An 18,791-nucleotide genomic window follows, 5' to 3' on the forward strand; every position below is an offset into this window, starting at 1 on the left:
AAGGGCCAGAAGCCCCTGTTTAATCCCAGGGACCCTGAAATGTAGTCTGAGGGAACTGAGACACCTTCAAAATCCCTCTCTGACTTTCTTTGTTTTCCCTTCAACCTAATGACTGGTTTGAGTTTGCTGTTTTTCCTTTATGTTTTCATCCACCTTGGAAACCATCCTAGCTCTGGAGCTACCATGGTCCTGAATGTACCATTGCGGGTGGAAGCCTAGTGACAGATTCCCAGTCTCAGGTGCTCTGGAACTATGCACCTAATTAAGAATATTGAAATAACTCATTGCCTTCATGTGCCTCTAACAGAAACCTCTTGCTGTTGTCTCTTCCTTATTTTGTTTTACCTGGTAAACTCTTGATGTTCTGCTTTTAGATCCTGTTCTCTTTTTTGAAAGAGTAACCTAAAATTCAGGAAAGAGTGAGATTACAGGGAGAGATACTTACTGTCTTGTTTATCAATGTTTTCCAGGCACTGTCTAATTGCTCTGTAAACATCTGATACTGCCCCTAGTCATGGGCAAGAGGAGCTTGACAAATAATACATTTATTAATAAAACAGATTGAGAGTTCTGCCATTGGGGATTTGATGCTTAGGACTGGCACAGCACTCTAAGTATCTGTTCCATCATTAACATTGTCCAAGCCCCAGGAGGTGCTTCACCACACCTTTTGCTCTCTGTTCTCAAAACTGAAGGTGACTACCTCTGAATGCTATTAATGCTTGTGGATTGTGCCTTTGCTGACATTAGATGGTTCGGGGGGCGGGGGGATTTGAGCAACTGAAGGGATTTTAAGAGAAAAGTCGAAACTGTCCAAATATTTTCATTCAAAGAGCATAAATGCCATCGATTCTTGTGTAGTGAAAAATCATTTGCCAGCAGGGCTGTTTGTCATTTAAAAAATATTAAAATTTTTTTTTGGTCATGCCTCATGGCATGCAGGATTCTAGTTTTCCAATCAGGGATTGAATCCACATTTTCTTCAGTAGAAGGGCAGAGTCTTAATCACTGGACTGCCAGGTTAGCTCTGGTTGTCAATTTTATTTTTTTTGGCTTGTTTTCTTGTTTTACATATTATCCTGTTATTGGCAGCTGTTACACATGGCAGCTGAAGAACATTTTGCAATATTAAACAAGTCCTATTACTCTTGAATTTGTGTATATTAAGGTCTAGATATAAAATGCATGAAATATGATTCACATTTTATAAAGAGAAGTCTGAGGCAAACAGGTTCTGTATTTTGTTGACTCTCATAAAGTGCACCAATGCTAAAACCATTTTTCTCAAGAATTCTACTCTCTCCACCACAATGTAAGGATCCTCAGAGTGTCTAAGATAATAAAAGTGAACAACTCTGTGACAATAATTTTCTCTTCTTGAAATATAATACCCATTTAGTTTCCCCTATTCTAATTTTAAGAATGATAGATTTTAAATAAATATCATAGAGATGTCTACTCTTGAATAAATTCTTTTCTTCTTGTTTTTTAAACACCTAAGGCTTTCAATCTTCAGATCTTTTACAACTGAGAGAAAATATTCACCCCAATCCAGTGTAATTTGATGAGGACATAGTGCCAGGCATTAAATAAAGAACCTTAAAAAAAAATATCTGCCAAGAAACAGATGAGGTACTTTAGCTGATTGGTTCCTGTCAGCTGATTGGTTTCTTTCCTAGGGACTCTCCAATCCTGCTATACGTGGGAGTTCTCATCAGCTTTTATTCTGTGAAATGGGCTCACCAGATCCACTGGGTTTGAGTTGTGTTAACTACCATTACTTCTTCCTTTGTTCTCAATTATGTCTGGAATGGTGGCTCTGCGGATCCCCAGCGGCCTTTGGACAGCAGCTGTGATGGTTATGCTGGTGATGCTGCTGGTGCTGAGCAACCCAGGGGCTGAGGGCAGAGACTCGCCACGTAAGTGCAGGGTAGTGCTCCCTGGAGCCACCACTCTGGGGAACAGGCTCTGAGGGACCCTTGGGCTGGGGTGTGTTCAGAATACTGTCTTTTATCACACATTTCTTCCCTTTCCCTTTGGGAATAAGAGCTATGTTGCATTCTAATTTCTACGTTCTAATGACAAGGTGAGGGCAATTCTTCTCTCACAAGTTTAAGCCCGGGGATGTTATAACAGGGATGTTATAACAGTGTGTATCTACTGCAAGTGTTGGGACAAAGTGAGAATGGGTATTTTTTTTAAAGATGTGAATTTCTCCAAAGATGACACCGCAGGATTTCTGTCATTTCAAGATTCCTCAGGCTCTTGTCTGGACTAAATACTATGGGATCCTGGGTAGGGGATGTGTAGTGCAGCGGTGGTCTCTGTGTCTCAGAATTTGAGGAAAAAAACTTTACATTCCTGACTCTGAGTCAAGGGTTCGTGGAAGTAAAACCTTGGTATTTGAGTGGAGCTGCCTGGGTAACCACAGAATCTTAACCTCAAGATTTATGGTCAAATAATGACTTGAGTGGGACTCAGAGACTTGAGTTGAAGATGGACTGGATTTAGGAGAAAGGAGAACATAAGAAGGGATATATCCCTCCATATATATATGTATAATATATATATATATGTAGAGAGAGAAAGTACGTTCATTTCAGACACAGGATTAGTATCTTTATATAAATTCTCTCTCAATTTTCCTAAAAGCCACATGTTTAGGCATAATGACTTTTAACATGCTTATACTTAAGATACAGATACTCTGTTAAACTGGGAATTGTTCCAGTTTAACTGGAATCTAATTTTAAAGTCTGTAATCTTTTCATGAATAAACTGTCCTTTTTAGGACTTGGGTGGTGCTGGTTCTTCTAACACCAAGGTGGTGCAGGGGTGGCAGAAACTCAGAGTAAACCCAGGCACGGGAAGAAAAGGCATTTTACCAGGGACCAAGAGAATATGCCTGTCAGGATGAGGACAAGCTTCATTCTCTACCTCTTTCCTTGTTCCCTTGAACTCTTGTGCTTATGTGGATACTCTTTTGTCTCTGAAGTTCCCAGGATTTCCGGGATGGGGTGGGGGGTGGTGATATTTCTGATGAGAACCTCTAAGCACAGACATGCATGTAAAACTAATCAGACTGCCTTCCTTACTTGGTTCTTAGTCTTAGCAGGGATCACAAGGCCAACTCAGTGACAGATCCCCTTACTGGAAGGCCATCCTGGAAGCCCTCAGAGGGGATGAGAGGCCTGGGGAAGAGCTGTCTGGAGGGTCATAGGCTGGAGCAGGGGGTGCAGGGCCGGGCTGGGCTAGGAACCCGAGATTAAGCAGCAGGTTTCAGGTTTTTGTTACCCAACTGGCAATGTTCCCAGGTGTCTCAGTGGTAAAGAATCTACCTGCCAATGCAGGAGATGCAGGAAACGTGGGTTCCATCCCTGGGTCAGATATATCCCCTGGAGAGGGGAATGGCAACCCACTCCATTTGACTGGAGAATTCCCATGGACATAGGAGCCTGGCAGGCTACAGTCCATGGGGTTACAAAGAGTTGGACAGGACTTAGCACCCTGGCCAGCTGGTGGAGGCAGACAGCTTCCTGCCCTGCCTGCCTGGCGGCCGCCACGTGGAACTATGGGACTGAGGCCTGACTGTCTCCCCACAGAGGATACCGTGGTCCACTTTATGGGCCAGTGTTACTTCACTAATGGCACGGAGCGGGTGCGGTACGTGACCAGATTTATCTACAACCAGGAGGAGACCGCGTACTACGACAGCGACGTCGGAGAGTACCGGGCTGTGACCCAGCTAGGACGGTTTTTGACTGAGTACTGGAACAGCCAGAAAGATATCCTGGAGCAGACACGGGCGGAGCTGGACACGGTGTGCAGACACAATTACCAGCTGGAGGTCATCACGTCCTTGCAGCACCAAGGTGAGCGCCTGCTGCCCTCTGACGGATTGGCCCTCCACCCCAGATTCCGAGCGGGGAAGGGGCGAGGGTCCACCAGGTTGGGATCTCCACGTTCACGGAGGGGACAGCCAGGCAGGGCGTCCCGCACAGTGGTCCCACCCTGGTGGCCTGGTCCTAGACTGTTGTTTCAACTACACACTATCTGCCCCACCTCGTGCCTTCAGCGTGTTGACTTTCTGAAGTTTGACAGCTCCGCCCGCTTCGGGCTGCTCCGTGGCTGTACTTAGGGCACCCTGCACACATGATGATAAATTCCAGCATGAAAGAATATATTTTAACTTTTTGGTTTCAAATCGTTATTTGTCTTAACCCTGCTTTCTTAAATGGATATCACTATATCATTTGTCCTGCATCTCTTTCAGCCAAGGGGCTGTCTTTATTATCACAGTGTGCCTGGTACCTGACACCTGGGCAGGTAGTATAAGCTCCATAAACCTTTGTTAAATCAATGAATAAGTGTACTTGTTTGCCCATCTGCTTAAGCTTAGGAGAAAACAGAAAGGTACGGCCTTACAAACTGACTTTATTAGCAGATTCTTTACTATTTTGCTTAACCCTTTAAAGTAAACTCAGTGATTTGGATCTTAACAATTTAGATTTTGTGAATGCTAAGTCTGAGGGGAAAAGTGCTTGCTAAAATTAAAAATACTTGAATGATGTTGTAAGGGAGAGTTTTAATTTCTTAGACAAGCTCAACAAATGGCATAATAGAACTGAAGTTTGGGAGTAAATCAGTTGATGTCATTTAATTTTGGATTAAAATTATTTCAGGTTTCTTTTGGCCTCAGTTCAGTTCAGTTCAGTCACTCAGTCATGTCTGACTCTTTGCGACCCCATGGACTGCAGCACACCAGGCTTCCCTGTCCATCACCAACTCCTGGAGTTTACTCAAACTCGTGCCCATTGAGTCAGTGATACCATCCAACCATCTCATCCTGTCATCCCCTTCTCCTCCTGCCTTCAATCTTTCCCAACATCAGGGTCTTTTCCAATGAGTCAGTTCTTCGAATCAGGTGGCCAAACTATTGGAGTGTCCAGCCTCAACATCAGTCCTTCCAATGAATATTCAGGACCGATTTCCTTTAGGATGGACTGATTGGATCTTCTTGCTGTCCAAGGGACTCTCAAGAGTCTTCTCCAACACCACAGTTCAAAAGCATCAATTCTTCATTCCTTGGCGTTCTTTATAGTCCAACTCTCACATCCATACATGACCACTGGAAAAACCATAGCCTTGACTAGACAGACCTTTGTTGGCAAAGTAATGTCTCTGCTTTTTAATATGCTGTCTAGGTTGGTCATAACTTCTATTCCAAGGAGTCTGTGTTTTTTTAATTTCATGGCTTCAGTCCCCGTCTGCAGTGATTTTGGAGCCCAAAAAGTAAAATCAGCCACTGTTTCCACTGTTTCCCGATCTATTTGCCATGAAGTGATGGGACCAGATGCCATGATATTAGTTTTCTGAATGTTGAGCTTTAAGCCAACTTTTTCACTGTCCTCTTCCACTTTCATCAAGAGGCTCTTTAGTTCTTCTTCACTTTCTGCCATAAGGGTGGTGTCATCTTTTGTCCTAAACCTTGCTTATCCTCTCTCCCCTGTCCCTTTCCCCTAATCATCACCATCCATGTCAGAGGTAGACATTCTGAAAGCTAATTATACCCATTTGATGAGCACCTATTTGTGGACAGTTATCTTACCAAACATTATCTATATTATGTCACTTAATTTCACAACTACCCTGTGTTTTGGAAATTAACACCACTGCTTCATACATGCGTAATGAATAGTTTCAGTTTTTCACTGTTCTGAAGCCTACCCCAATACACAACAGTCATCATATTCTTTACTACATGTATGTAAAGTTTAACAGAAGCAAAGCCTCTTTAAAGTCAGTTATGACAAGAAGTAGCAATATCAGTCTGTTCCTGCGTATTTTCAGTGTTGGTGGGATGAAATGATACATTCAATGGATAGAAAATTCACTGATTAACCCTTAGTCTGACCCCAGTATTATCTCAACATGTTCATATAACTTTTAGCTTACTTTGCACCCTCTCCATCCTTCTTCATCCTAATGCCACCAAGTATGTACAATTCTTTTTCATAAAAATTATTCTAATATTGCTTTCTTGAACTTGTGACCTCCATTTTCATTTCCAGTTTGTTTGAGATGAACAGATTTTATAAGTCCTCATAACCGACCATGACTTCAGTCAGTGTCCAGGAAGGAGAACCTGAAAGTGAAAGTGCTGGTTGCTCAGTCATGTCTGCTTCTTTGCGACCCCATGGACTGTAGCCCACCAGGCTCCTCTGTTCATGGAATTCTCCAGGCAAGAATACTGGAGTGGACAGCCACTCCCTTCTCCAGGGGATCTTCCCAATCCAGGTATCAAACCTGGTCTCCTGCATTGCAGTCAGATTCTTTACTGTCTGAGCCACCAGGGAAACACTATGGAGAACCTGACAAATAGTTAAAAGTCCAAATTAAAAACATGATTCTTTCCAGATGATGGTTCATGAATGTCATGCTATTGGGGTGACAAGACTGTCTGCTGGCCTCAACAAGTCCCAGTTATACTTTATGTTCAAATGGCACACTCACTAACCCAGGCCAGCTTCTGCAAGAATCTCAGAATATTTTCTATAGAGAACATACGTGATAATAATGTTTGATTTCAGAACAAAACAGTTATTCTAAATAGCAAGGGGATGAAGTAGGGTTAGCAACTAGTAGTTAAACTAATTTGAATGTCAAAAGAAAATTAGGAGAAAAAGGAAAATGAGAATACATAATGATATATTATCAAATAAAATATACACAAGAAATATTTACTATAGTTTCATACTTAGGGAATGAGGGATATGTGGTAAAATGGCTGCAGAGATAAAGGGTAAGATGTGTGAAATAGGTCAGGAGGTGTATTGTATTTGACCATGAGTAGCAATCTTAGCGGAGAAGGCAATGGCAAGCCACCCCAGTATTCTTGCCTAGAAAATCCCATGGATGGAGGAGCCTGGTGGGGTCGCTAAGGGTCGGACACGACTGAGCGACTTCACTTTCACTTCTCACTTTCACACATTGGGGAAGGAAATGGCATCCCACTCCAGTGATCTTGCCTGGAGAATCTTAGGGACGGGGGAGCCTGGTGGGCTTCCGTCTATGGGGTCACACAGAGTCGGACACGACTGAAGTGACTTAGCAGCAGCAGCAGCAATCTTAGGGGCTTCCCTGGTGGCTCAGAGGTTACCAGCATCTGCCTCCAATGCAGGAGACCCGGGTTCAATCCCTGGGTCGGGAAGATCCCCTGGAGAAGGAAAAGGTAACCCACTCCAGTATTCTTGCCTGGAGAATCCCATGGGTGGAGAAGCCTAGAGGATAAAGGAATTGAGGCACAGAGAAGCATATTTTATCAGTGTTGTTTTCAAGGTTTCCTTTATTTTCCTTCAAAAATTGCGAACTTTGAAATAGCATTTCTTTTTTTTTTTGGTTTCTGTTACTAGATTGCAAATGCTGTAAATGCAAGGCAACAGTCTATTGTTTATCTTTGGATCCCCAGTGCTTGTCAGATTTTCATTTGCTGAATCAAAGAATAAATAAAATATAGGTACATGTATAATGTGGAGTTAGAAATTTATGCATTTAATCATAAAAAATTTTGTGACAACTTCTCTGTATTATGGCTTCTGAGCTAAAGTTAGGCTAAAAGCTGAGAGAGATGCTTTGTTGACTAGAAACATATGAGGAGGGCTCTTGCTAGCAAATTCTATATTAAAAGGCTGTAATAATTCTGTATTACAGAGGATTATAGATATAACCTGTTTGAGAAGCTTTGCTTTGTAGGAAGGATGGTCACTGTTCTATTTTTATTGGACATAGAAATGCCTATACATTCTTAATTCTCAGACCATGTTACTATTCATGGGGACATAGCTAGTGTTGACCATCTCATAGCCAGCAGGTGGGACTCAAAACAGCTGGATTTTCTCTTGGGGAGAATTGGGACTAATTGGAAACAGTGTCACTGTCCTAGCATGAGTAACCAGAGCTGATCCTGATGGTTCCCATTGATAGCTGGGTGGTAGGGGGAGGACAAGTCCAGGTTTAATATTTTTATTAAAAATCTCTTGTGAATAGTGGCCTGTATGGAAATTTGTTGTTCTTTTAGTCACTAAGTCCTTTCTGACTCTTTTGTGACCCCATGGACTGAAGCCAATGAGGCTCCTCTGTTCATGGGATTTCCCAGGCAAGAATACTACAGTGGGTTGCCATTTCCTTCTCCAAGGGGTATTCCCAAACCAGGTATTGAACTAGTGTCTCCTGCATTGGCAGGCAGATTCTTTACCACTGAATTGCTAGGGAAGCCCCCTGTTTAAGGTACTTGTTGTTGTTCTGTTGCTTAGTCATATCTGACTCCTTGCAGCTCCATGGACAGCAGCAGACCAAGCTTCCCTGTCTTTCACTGTCTCTCAGAGTTTGCTCAAACTCATGTCCACTGAGTTGGTTATGCTATCTAACCATCCCATCTTCTGCTGCCCCCTTTTCCTCTTGCCTTCAATCTTTCCCAGCATCAGGATCTTTTCCAATGAGTTGGCTCTTCCCATTAGGTGGCCAAAGTACTAGAGCTTCAGCATCAGTTCTTCCAATGAATATTCAAGATTAATTTCCTTTAGGATTGATTGCTTTGATCTCCTTGCAGTTGAAGGGACTCTCAAGAGTCTTCTCCAACACCACAGTTCGAAAGCTTCAATTCTTTAGCTCTCAGCCTTCTTTATGGTTCAACTCTCACATTCGTACATGACTACTGGAAAAATCATAGTTTTGACTATATGGATCATTGTCGGCAAAGCGAAGTCTGTGCTTTTTATTACTCTGTCTAGGTTTGTTGTAGCTTTCCCTCCAAGGAGTAAGAGTCTTAATTTCATGACTGCAGTCACCATCCACAGTGATTTTGGAGCCCAGGAAAATAAAATCTGTCACTGTTGACACTTTTCCTCTTTCTATTTGCCATGAAGTGATGGCAACAGATGCCTTTATCTTAGTTTTCTGAATGCTGAGCTTTAAGCCAGCTTTTTAACTCTCCTCTTTCACCCTCATTAAAAGGCTCTTTAGTTCCTCTTCACTTTCTGCCATTAGACTGATATTATCTACATATCTGAGATTGTTGATATTTCTCCCAGCAATCTTAATTTCAGCTTGTGATTCATCCAGCCCAGCATTTCACATGATGTACTCTGCATAGGAGTTAAATAAGCAGGGTAACGATATACAGCCTTGTCATACTCCTTTCCCAATTTTGAAATACTCTGATGTTCCATGTCTGGTTTTAACTGTTGCTTCTTGACTTGCATACAGGTTTCTCAGGAGACAAGTAAGGTTTTCCATCTCTTTAAGAATTTTCCACAGTTTGTTGTAATCCATGTACACAAAGGTTTAGTCAAAGGTTTTAGTGTAGTCAATGAAGCAGAAGTAGATTTTTTTTTGGAGTTCTCTTGCTTTTTCCATGATCCAAAGAATGTTGGCAATTTGATCTCTGGTTTCTCTGCCTTTTTTAAATCCAGCTTGTACATCTGGCAGTTCTCGGTTCACATACTACTAAAGCCTAGCTTGGAGGATTTTGAGCATAACCTTGCTAGCATGTGAAATAAGCACAATTGTATGGTAGGCTGAGCATTCTTTGGCATTGCCCTTACTTGAGATTGGAATGAAAACTAACCTTTTCCAGTCCTGTGGCCACTGCTGAGTTTTCCAAATTTACTGGCATATGGAGTGCAGCACTTTAACGGCATCATCTTTCAGGATTTGAAATAGCTCAACTGGAATTCCGTCACCTCCACTAGCTTTGTTCATAGTGATGCTTTCTAAGGCCCACTTGACTTCACATTCCAAGATGTCTGGCTCTAGGTCAGTGATCACGTTATCATGATTATCTAGGTTGTGAAGATCTTTTTTGTACAGTTCTTCTGTGTATTCTTGCCACCTCTTCTTAATATCTTCTGCTTCTGTTAGGTCCATACCATTTCTGTCCTTTATCGAGCCCATCTTTGCATGAAATGTTCCCTTGGAATCTCTAGTTTTCTTGAAGAGATCTCTTGTTTTTCCTATTCTGTTGTTTTCCTCTATTTCTTTGCATTGATCACTGAGGAAGGCTTTCTTATCTCTCCTTGCTATTCTTTGGAACTCTGCATTCATATGCTTATATCTTTCCTTTTCTCCTTTGCTTTTTGCTTCTTTTCTTTTCACAGCTATTTTTAAGGCCTCCTCAGACAGCCATTTTGCTTTTTTGCATTTCTTTTCCATGGGGATGGTCTTGGTCCCTGTCTCCTGTACAGCGTCATGAACCTCCATCCAGAGTTCATCAGGCACTCTATCTATCAGATCTAGTCCCTTAAATCTATTTCTCACTTCCACTGTATAATAAGGGATTTGATTTAGGTCATATCTGAATGGTCTAGTGGCTTTCCCTACTTTTTCAATTTAAGTCTGAATTTGGCAATAAGGAGTTCATCACAATAAACTGTGGAAAATTCTGAAAGAGATGGGAATACCAGACCACCTGACCTGCCTCTTGAGAAACCTGTATGCAGGTCAGGAAGCAACAGTCAGAACTGTACATGGAACAACAGACTTGTCCCAAATAGGAAAAGGAGTACATCAAGGTTGTATATTGTCACCCTGCTTATTTAACTTATATGCAGAGTACATCATGAGGAACGCTGGGCTGGAAGAAGCACAAGCTGGAATCAAGATTGCTGGGAGAAATATCAATAACCTCAGATATGCAGATGACACCACCCTTATGGCAGAAAGTGAAGAGGAACTCAAAAGCCACTTGATGAAAGTGAAAGAGAAGAGTGAAAAATTTGGCTTGAAGCTCAACAATCAGAAAACAAAGATCATGGCATCTGGTCCCATCACGTCATGGGAAATAGATGGGAAAACAGTGGAAATAGTGTCAGACTTTATTTTTTGGGCTCCAAAATCACTGCAGATGCTGATTGCAGCCATGAAATTAAAAGACACTTACTCCTTGGAAGGAAAGTTATGACCAACCTAGATAGCATATTAATAAGCAGAGACATTACTTTGCCAACCAAGGTCCGTCTAGCCAAGGCAATGGTTTTTCCCGTGGTCATGTATGGATGTGAGAGTTGGACTGTGAAGAAGGCTGATCGCTGAAGAATCGATGCTTTTGAACTGTGGTGCTGTAGGACCCTTGAGAGTCCCTTGGACTGCAAGGAGATCCAGCCAGTCCATTCTAAAGGAGATCAATCCTGGGTGTTCATTGGAAGACTGATGCTAAAGCTGAAACTCCAATACTTTGGCCAGCTCATGCGATGAGTTGACTCACTGGAAAAGACTCTGATGCTGGGAAGGATTGGGGGCGGGAGGAGAAGGGGATGGCAGAGAATGAGATGGCTGGATGGCATCACCGACTCGATGGGCATGAGTTTGAGTGAACTCCAGGAGTTGGTGATGGACAGGGAGGCCTGGCGTGCTGGGATTCATGGGGTCGCAAAGAGTCGGACACGACTGAGTGACTGAACTGAACTGAACTGATGTATAATTCTTCTGTGAATTCTTCCTGGTTCTTAATCTCTTCTGCTTCTGATAGATCCTTACTGTTTCTGTCTTTTATTGTGCCATCCTTGCATGAAATTTTCCCTTATTATCTCCAATTTTCTTGAAGAGATCTCTGTTCTTTCCCAGTTCATTGTTTACCTTTATTTCTTTGCATTATTCACTTAAGAAGACCTTCTTATCTCTCCCTGCTATTCTCTGGAACTCTGCGTTCAGTTGGGTGTATCTTTCCTTTCCCCTCTTGACCTACTTTCTCTTCTTTTCTCAGTTATTTGTGAAGCCTCCTCAGATAACCACTTTACCTTCTTGCATTTCTTTTTCTTTGGGGTGATTTAGGTTACTGCCTTCTATACAGTGTTATGAACCTTCGTCTGCAATTCTTCAGGCACTGTTTCTACCAGATCTAATCCCTTGAATCTATTTGTCACCTCCACTGTATAATCATGAGGATTTGATTTATGTCATACCTGAATTGGACTTCCTTGATGGCTCAGATAGTAAAGAACCCACCTGCATTGCAGAAGACCTGGGTTTGATCCCTGGGGAGGGAAGATCGCCTGGAGGGGGGCATGGCAACCCACTCTAGTATTCTTGTCTGGAGAATCTCCATGGACAGAAGGGCCTGGCAGACTACAAACATGAGGTCGCAAAGAGTTGGACATGACTGAGCTACTAAACACATACCTGAATGGCTTAGTGATTTTCCCTACTTTCTTCAATTTTAGCCTGAATTTTGCCATAGGAGCTAATTATCTGAGCCACTTTCAGCTCCAGGTGTTGTTTTTGCTGACTGTACACAGCTTCTCCACCCTTCGCTGCAAAGGATGATTATAATCAATCTGATTTCAGTATTGACCATCTGGTGATGTCGATGTATAGAGTTGTCTCTTGTATTGTTGGAAGAGGGCGTTTGCTATGACCAGTGCGATCTCTTGGCAAAACTGTTAGCCTTTGCCCTGCTTTATTTTGTACTCCAAGGCCAAACTTGTCTGTTACTCCACATATCTCTTGACTTCCTACTTTTGCATTTCAGTCCCCTATGATGAATAGGACATCTTTTGGGGGGTGTTAGTTCTAGAAGGTCTTATAAGTCTCATACAACTGGTCAACTTCAGCTTCTTCGGCATTGGTGGTTGGCGCATAGATTTGGGTAACTGTGATGTTGGAAATGAACCAAGATCATTCTGTCATTTTTGAGATACACCCAAGTACTGCAATTCAGACTCTTTTGTGGACCATGAGGGCTACTCTGTTTCTTCTAAGGGATTCTTGTCCACAATAGTAGATATATAATGATCATCTGAATTAAATTCACCCATTTTTGTCTACTTTTTCAATAGTTTACTGATTCTTAAGATGTTGATGTTCACTCTGCATCTCCTGCTTCATCACATTCAATTTACCTTGATTCATGGACCTAGCATTCCAGATTCCTATGCAATATTGTTTTTTACAACATCAGACTGTACCTATACAGTGTAAATATAGCAATTTATAATTTTAAAGTACTTCATTTTTATCAATTAATATAAACAGAATAGCTCTTATAGAATGATTAGGATTATCTCTTGAGATGCTGAAAAGTAAACTGACTAGTTTGTTTATTCAAGCGAATAAAGTGGCCAATAAATCCAAAACTTGGAATCTGGAGATCTTCCCACTCTGGAACCAAGGAAGAACTCTTCCCTGTGGGGATACATGCTGTGTGGTCTCATGTCTCACTGTGTCTTTTCCTGTCTGTTCCTCCCTCAGTGGAACCTATGGTGACCATTTCCCTGTCCAGGACTGAGGCTCTAAACCACCACAACCTGCTGGTCTGCTCGGTGACAGATTTCTATCCAGGCCAGATCAAGGTTCGGTGGTTCCGGAATGACCGGGAAGAGACAGCCGGCGTTGTGTCCACCCCTCTTATTAGGAATGGGGACTGGACCTTCCAGATCCTGGTGATGCTGGAAATGACCCCCCAGCGAGGAGATGTCTACACCTGCCGCGTGGAGCACCCCAGCCTCCAGAGCCCTATCATGGTGGAGTGGCGTAAGGGCACTTGTTTTCCTTTCACTATGGGCCCTATAGGATGGGGCAGATAGAACTTCCTGTGTTCACTCTATACATCATGGTCCCAGAGCCCAGCCCTGGTAGCTCTTCAGGATTGACTGATGACCAGAGTCTTAAGGTCTAGGGTTATAGAAGTGTCCCTGAAGAGCAAGGATCCACTTTTCCCTTCTCCCACCTGCCCACTGTGTCCAAGGACCTACTGGTGTGTCCCTCCCCTAGGGGTGGTCAGAATGGATAACCAGATTCCCCTGGTGCCTCCACCTCCTGTATCTCAGGCTTCTCAAAGAGACACTGTGGTTTGTGGGGACAAACACTAACACTCAGGCTCTGCTCCCCAGGGGCGCAGTCTGAATCTGCCCAGAGCAAGATGCTGAGTGGTGTTGGCGGCTTTGTGCTAGGGCTGATCTTCCTCGGGCTGGGCCTCATTATCCGTCACAGGAGCCAGAAGGGTAAGGACCTCTGGGGAGATGGGAAGATGGTCTGTGCCTGAGACCCTCTGCTCAGGGCAGCCTCTGCCTCTGGATGCAGCTCTTTCCTCCTGACCCTGAAAGGAAAGAGGTGAGACTGATGGTGGGAGGAAATGGAACAATCTGGGGAGACATTGGAGTCTGATTTTACTGGTTGAAAGGTAGCCCTGCCACAGAGGTGACAGGTTGAATTTATTTTAGGGCTTCCTTATAATTCGTCATTGTCTCATGGGGTACTTTCCAAGAGCTTCCTCCATTAAGAGGGTCAGAGCTTTTGCTTCCTTTCCTTCTAGCAACAGTTTCATTCATCTGGGGGGATTTTAGCTTAGAGCAGTTAGTGATCTCTGTCTCTAGATGTAGTTCTTTATTTTCTTGGGCTCTAAAATCACTGCAGACACTGACTGCAGCCAAGTCTTTCTTCCAAAGATGCTCGCTTCTTGGAAGAAAAGCTATGGCAAACCTAGATAGCCATCACTTTGCCAACAAAGATCCGTCAAGTCAAAGCTATGGTTTTTCTGGTAGTCATGTACAGATGTGAGAGCTGAACCATAAAAAAGGCTGAGCACTGAAGAGCTGATGCTTTCGAACTGCGGTGCTGGAGAAGACTCTTGAGAGTCCCTCGGACAGCAAGAAGATCCAACCAGTCAATCGTCAATGAAATCAATCCTGAATATTCATTGGAAGGACTGATGCTGAAGCTGAAGCTCCAGTACTTTGGCCACCTGATGGGAAGAGTCGACTCACTGGAAATGACTTGACACTGATGCTGGGAAAGATTGAAGGCAGGAAGAGAAGAGGATGACAGAGGAAGAGATGGTTGGATGGCATCACTGATTCGATGGACATGCATGAGTTTGAGCTAACTCTGGGAAATAGTAAAGGACAGGGAAACCTGGTATGCTGCAGTCCACGGGGTCACAAAAAGTTGGACATGACTGAGGGACTGAACAGCAGTTAGTGCATTGTGGCCAATGCATATAGAGGAAATATATTTCCCATTAAGTTGCGTATCCCATTTCCCTTTAGGATGAATAAGGCACTGGCTGTTTGTATTATGAGACCTTTTGTAGGAGCTTTTGTAGTGGGCCTCTGCCCCAGGTGCTATATTTCTGCTCTGTGTCACTGGAGGTTATGGAAACAAATAAAAAAGAGAAGGGGTGCGAAGTGAGTGTGACTGAGCACAGTGGCCTCATTCATGCCCTATTTCCTGTTATGGTGATAGCTTATGGTGAACGATGTCGGATATGTGATCTCCAAAGACTTAGCTCAGGATCAGGGACCAGGCTTGATCACTCAAGAGCTTTAGTGTGGAAGTTTTATTACAGGAAAAAGGACAGATAATGCTTCTGATATAGACATCAGAAGGTGGTGCCTCCCTCACTAGTCTTATCAGGGTCTTATATACTTTTACCAGACCCATTCCCACAACATACATCTTAAATTAACAAGACCAGAACTAACAATAGAAAGGTCTTCCCAGACCTACTCCCACAACCAAAGAACTGATGCTTTCAAACTGCAGTGCTGGAGAAGACTTTTGAGAGTCCCTTGGACAGCAAGGAGATCAAACCAGTCAACCTTCAATAAAAGCAATCCTGACTATTCATTGGAAGGACTGATACTGAAGTTCTAATGTTTTGGCCACCTGATGGATGGGAAGAGCTGACACACTGGAAATGACACTGATGCTGGGAAAGACTGAAGGCAGGAAGACAAGGGGATGACAGAGGATCGTATCTTAAGATAACAAGATTAGCCAGAAGTTTCTTGTTAAGAAGGAAAAACATGTCCTTGAGCAAGATACATTGTTATATAATCATTGGTACAGAATTTAAGGAAAAACAAACACTTTGAGCAAGAGGAATTGTTTTGTTGTGTAATCATTAGCTCTGGGCTTAAAGAAAATAACTTATGTGACTAAGACAAAGCAATGTAGGAAAAAACATCTGTCCTTTTCTCCTCCTTGAGAGCCCCAGACCCATTTCTCCTCCTTAGGGCCCCAGACTCCTTATCAATCTATCTAAGAATTAACTCTGTCAATGGGATCAAGAGTTAGGGGAAAAAGATTACCCAGTTTCTGTCAGAAGCTCCTGAAGTTGTTCCCCAGAACCAGACCACAACTTTGGTGGCATCTTTCTGTGACACTTGGAACCACATCTTGGTTGTAGACAGCAGGCACCCACTTTGTGCCACATGTTGGTGGCTACTGCCTGTGGGCATTTATAGTGACTGATGTAAGCTACTAGTAGTGGAAAGCAGGTGATTTATCATTAAATTTACTAAAAAGATTGAAATTTTGTATATCCCAGAAGAGTAACAGCTACTCACAGCTTCCCACACATCTGTGTCAGGCTGGAGTGCTGTGTCCTCTTGAGCAGATTCAGCTTTACAGGGATGTTAGGGGAGGTGCTGATGACATGCCCTGGAGCTCAGCTTTCTCTGATACTGCAGGGATCTGAGAAGAAGTGAGGGAGGGCAGTCCCTCAGGGTGCTGTGTGTGATCACTCTCTCTTCTACAGGTCTTGTGCACTGACTCCTGAGGATGCTTTGATGGGGATTGGTTTTGCTCTTCTTGCCTGTTCTTGCCCAGAATTCTGAGCTGCTTGTCATCCTGTTCCTCTGAGATCAGGTCCTACAGTGACTCTGACACAGTCACCAGGTCACTTCCTGTGACCCCTGCCTCAAGGATCTGGCTGCTTCTTGCACTGACCCCTGGAGCCTCTGCCAGCTGCATCGACTCAGACCCCAAGAGTTTTTCTGTTCCCATTTTTCCAGAACAGACTGTGGGAGAGAAGCACATTGAAGCCAATTGCCTGGCTATAGAGCTTTTTATCATGATTAAACATGATTATGAGTTACCTGTACTCTTAAGCTCCTTAAATGCATGGAGGTAGGAAACCACTGCAGAATGAAAGAACACATTTTGAAGTGACCCAGACAATTGGCAACTAGAAGCAGAGGTTATTCCCTGAAGGATACTAGAAGCATCATGGTGTGCCATGTAAGCATGGGTAGAAGAGAAATAAAATCAATTTTTCTCTATTTGCATCTTTGTCAATGTTTATCTACATCTCTATCGCTCTGAGCTTCTTTTTGCATCTCTATTTTCTGTATCTTTCTCATTACCTCACAGCTTATCTGTCTATTTTTGTGTATGATCCCATCTCTATTGTATGTTTCTAGAGTGTCTATCAGAGTTTTAATCATTTTTGGAAAGGTTCTGAGAGGCTCAGCCTGGGTAACATGCACACCTCTCAGCAACATCATCTTGTGCATGGCATGCAGAAATCTGGCATTTGTCCAATCCCCTTATTGTGAAAAGAGACTGGATTTCCCAGATCCTTGTTACTGAGAATGAATTCCCAGCATGGAGATGTCACATGGAGCATCCCAGCCTCCAGAACCCCTCAGTGTGAAGTTTCATAAAGGGTGGTTTGTTCTTGTGCACCTCACAAGAATGAATGGCAAAGGTCCCTCTGGCTTAAGAGTCCCTCATTGAGGGTGCCATCTCACAACCATCCCAACCCTTGTCTCCTGCATGGTCACCTGATGGCATTACTGAGCTGGAATTCTCAGAGGATGGAGCTCCTCTTGTCAGTGAACATAATGACCTATTGCTTCATGATGACACTCTCTTCCCAGGTGTTAAGGATGTCATCATTATACACTGTGACTCCTTAGACATTGATCCAGGCCAGAAAAATTGGCTTCATCCCAGTCTCTGGGATTTGTCATTAAGATGAGTGGCTGGGAGCTTATCTTTGAGGTCATGGATGGCTATGCCACTAAGGAGCAAGCATCCTCTTTTCCCTGTTATCTCAGCTATACACTGAACTTGAGGAAGTAGGCTTTCCTGGGACCTTTATCTCCCAGGCTGTACTACAGGTCATCATCCAGGGATGTTGTGCAGTGTGAGGACTCCAGTTTTTGCTCCCCAAGGTCATAGTCTGAATCTTTCCAGAGCAAGATGCTGAGTGGAGTCAGAGGTTTTGTGCTGACTTTGTCACTTTCCTCAAGGTAAGCATTGCTATTCACAATAGGAGTAAAGAGAGAGTGGCATCATGGGGAAATTGGGAGGGCTTGTGCTGGGTGTCCAGGAAACACTTGCCTCTACATGTAGCTCTTTGATTTTGATCCTGCGAAGACAAGAGGCAGGACTGGTGATCAAACCAGGTTCAGAGTTTAGGGAGACATTAAGATCTGACTTTTCTAGTTGAAATATAAGACTTATTATAGGAATGAAAGGTCAGGCATATTCTATGACATTCTTATAGTGCAACATTGTCTCACAGACCCAGTACTCAAAGATTCCTTCTTAATGAGAGGTTAAAGTCTTCTTTCCATCCTTCCAGTGCCCCCAAATTTCACTGGGAAATATAATCCTTTACTGAGAATTTAGTGAAAAATAACAAGTACATCTTTTATAAACAAGTTTACTCACAAAACCCTCAAGTCTTAGTAGCCAAGTACCTTAAAGTGTATGGGTGTACTAGAAAACAACTTGCCTGTCATGAGCATTTGGTCTTACCTTCAATCATACCAGCAAAGGACAGTAGTGTTCACCAATATTACATAAGCTTCTGTATATTTCCCAGCCTCCTCTGAAGTTGGGTTGGAGTCATGTGACTGGCACCAGTCAATGAAACTTAAAAGTGAGTATAAGCTCTGCCTGCTTTCCCTACTACTGCAAGCCTGGAAACCATTGTTGAGATGATGGTGTTGCAAGGTGTTAGAAACTCCATAAACTGAATCTCTTGAATGACTGTGGAACTGAGTTGC

General features: G+C 43.1%; 1 protein-coding gene across 1 annotated transcript; it reads left to right on the forward strand.

Moving 5' to 3' along the window:
- The first annotated feature begins 1,726 nt into the window (after window positions 1-1,726).
- On the forward strand, window positions 1,727-17,054 carry LOC129543663 (boLa class II histocompatibility antigen, DQB*0101 beta chain-like). Its single transcript, XM_055406896.2, has 5 exons — window positions 1,727-1,919; window positions 3,603-3,872; window positions 13,243-13,524; window positions 13,884-13,994; window positions 16,532-17,054. Exons 1-5 carry the CDS (start codon window positions 1,802-1,804, stop codon window positions 16,543-16,545), a joined length of 795 nt encoding a protein of 264 aa, XP_055262871.2. The 5' UTR covers window positions 1,727-1,801; the 3' UTR covers window positions 16,546-17,054.
- The last annotated feature ends 1,737 nt before the right edge of the window (window positions 17,055-18,791 follow it).

Source organism: Moschus berezovskii, chromosome 23, assembly GCF_049115385.1.
Source record: "Moschus berezovskii isolate FMDL1 chromosome 23, NW_MosBer_1.0, whole genome shotgun sequence".
Lineage (NCBI taxonomy): Eukaryota > Metazoa > Chordata > Mammalia > Artiodactyla > Moschidae > Moschus > Moschus berezovskii.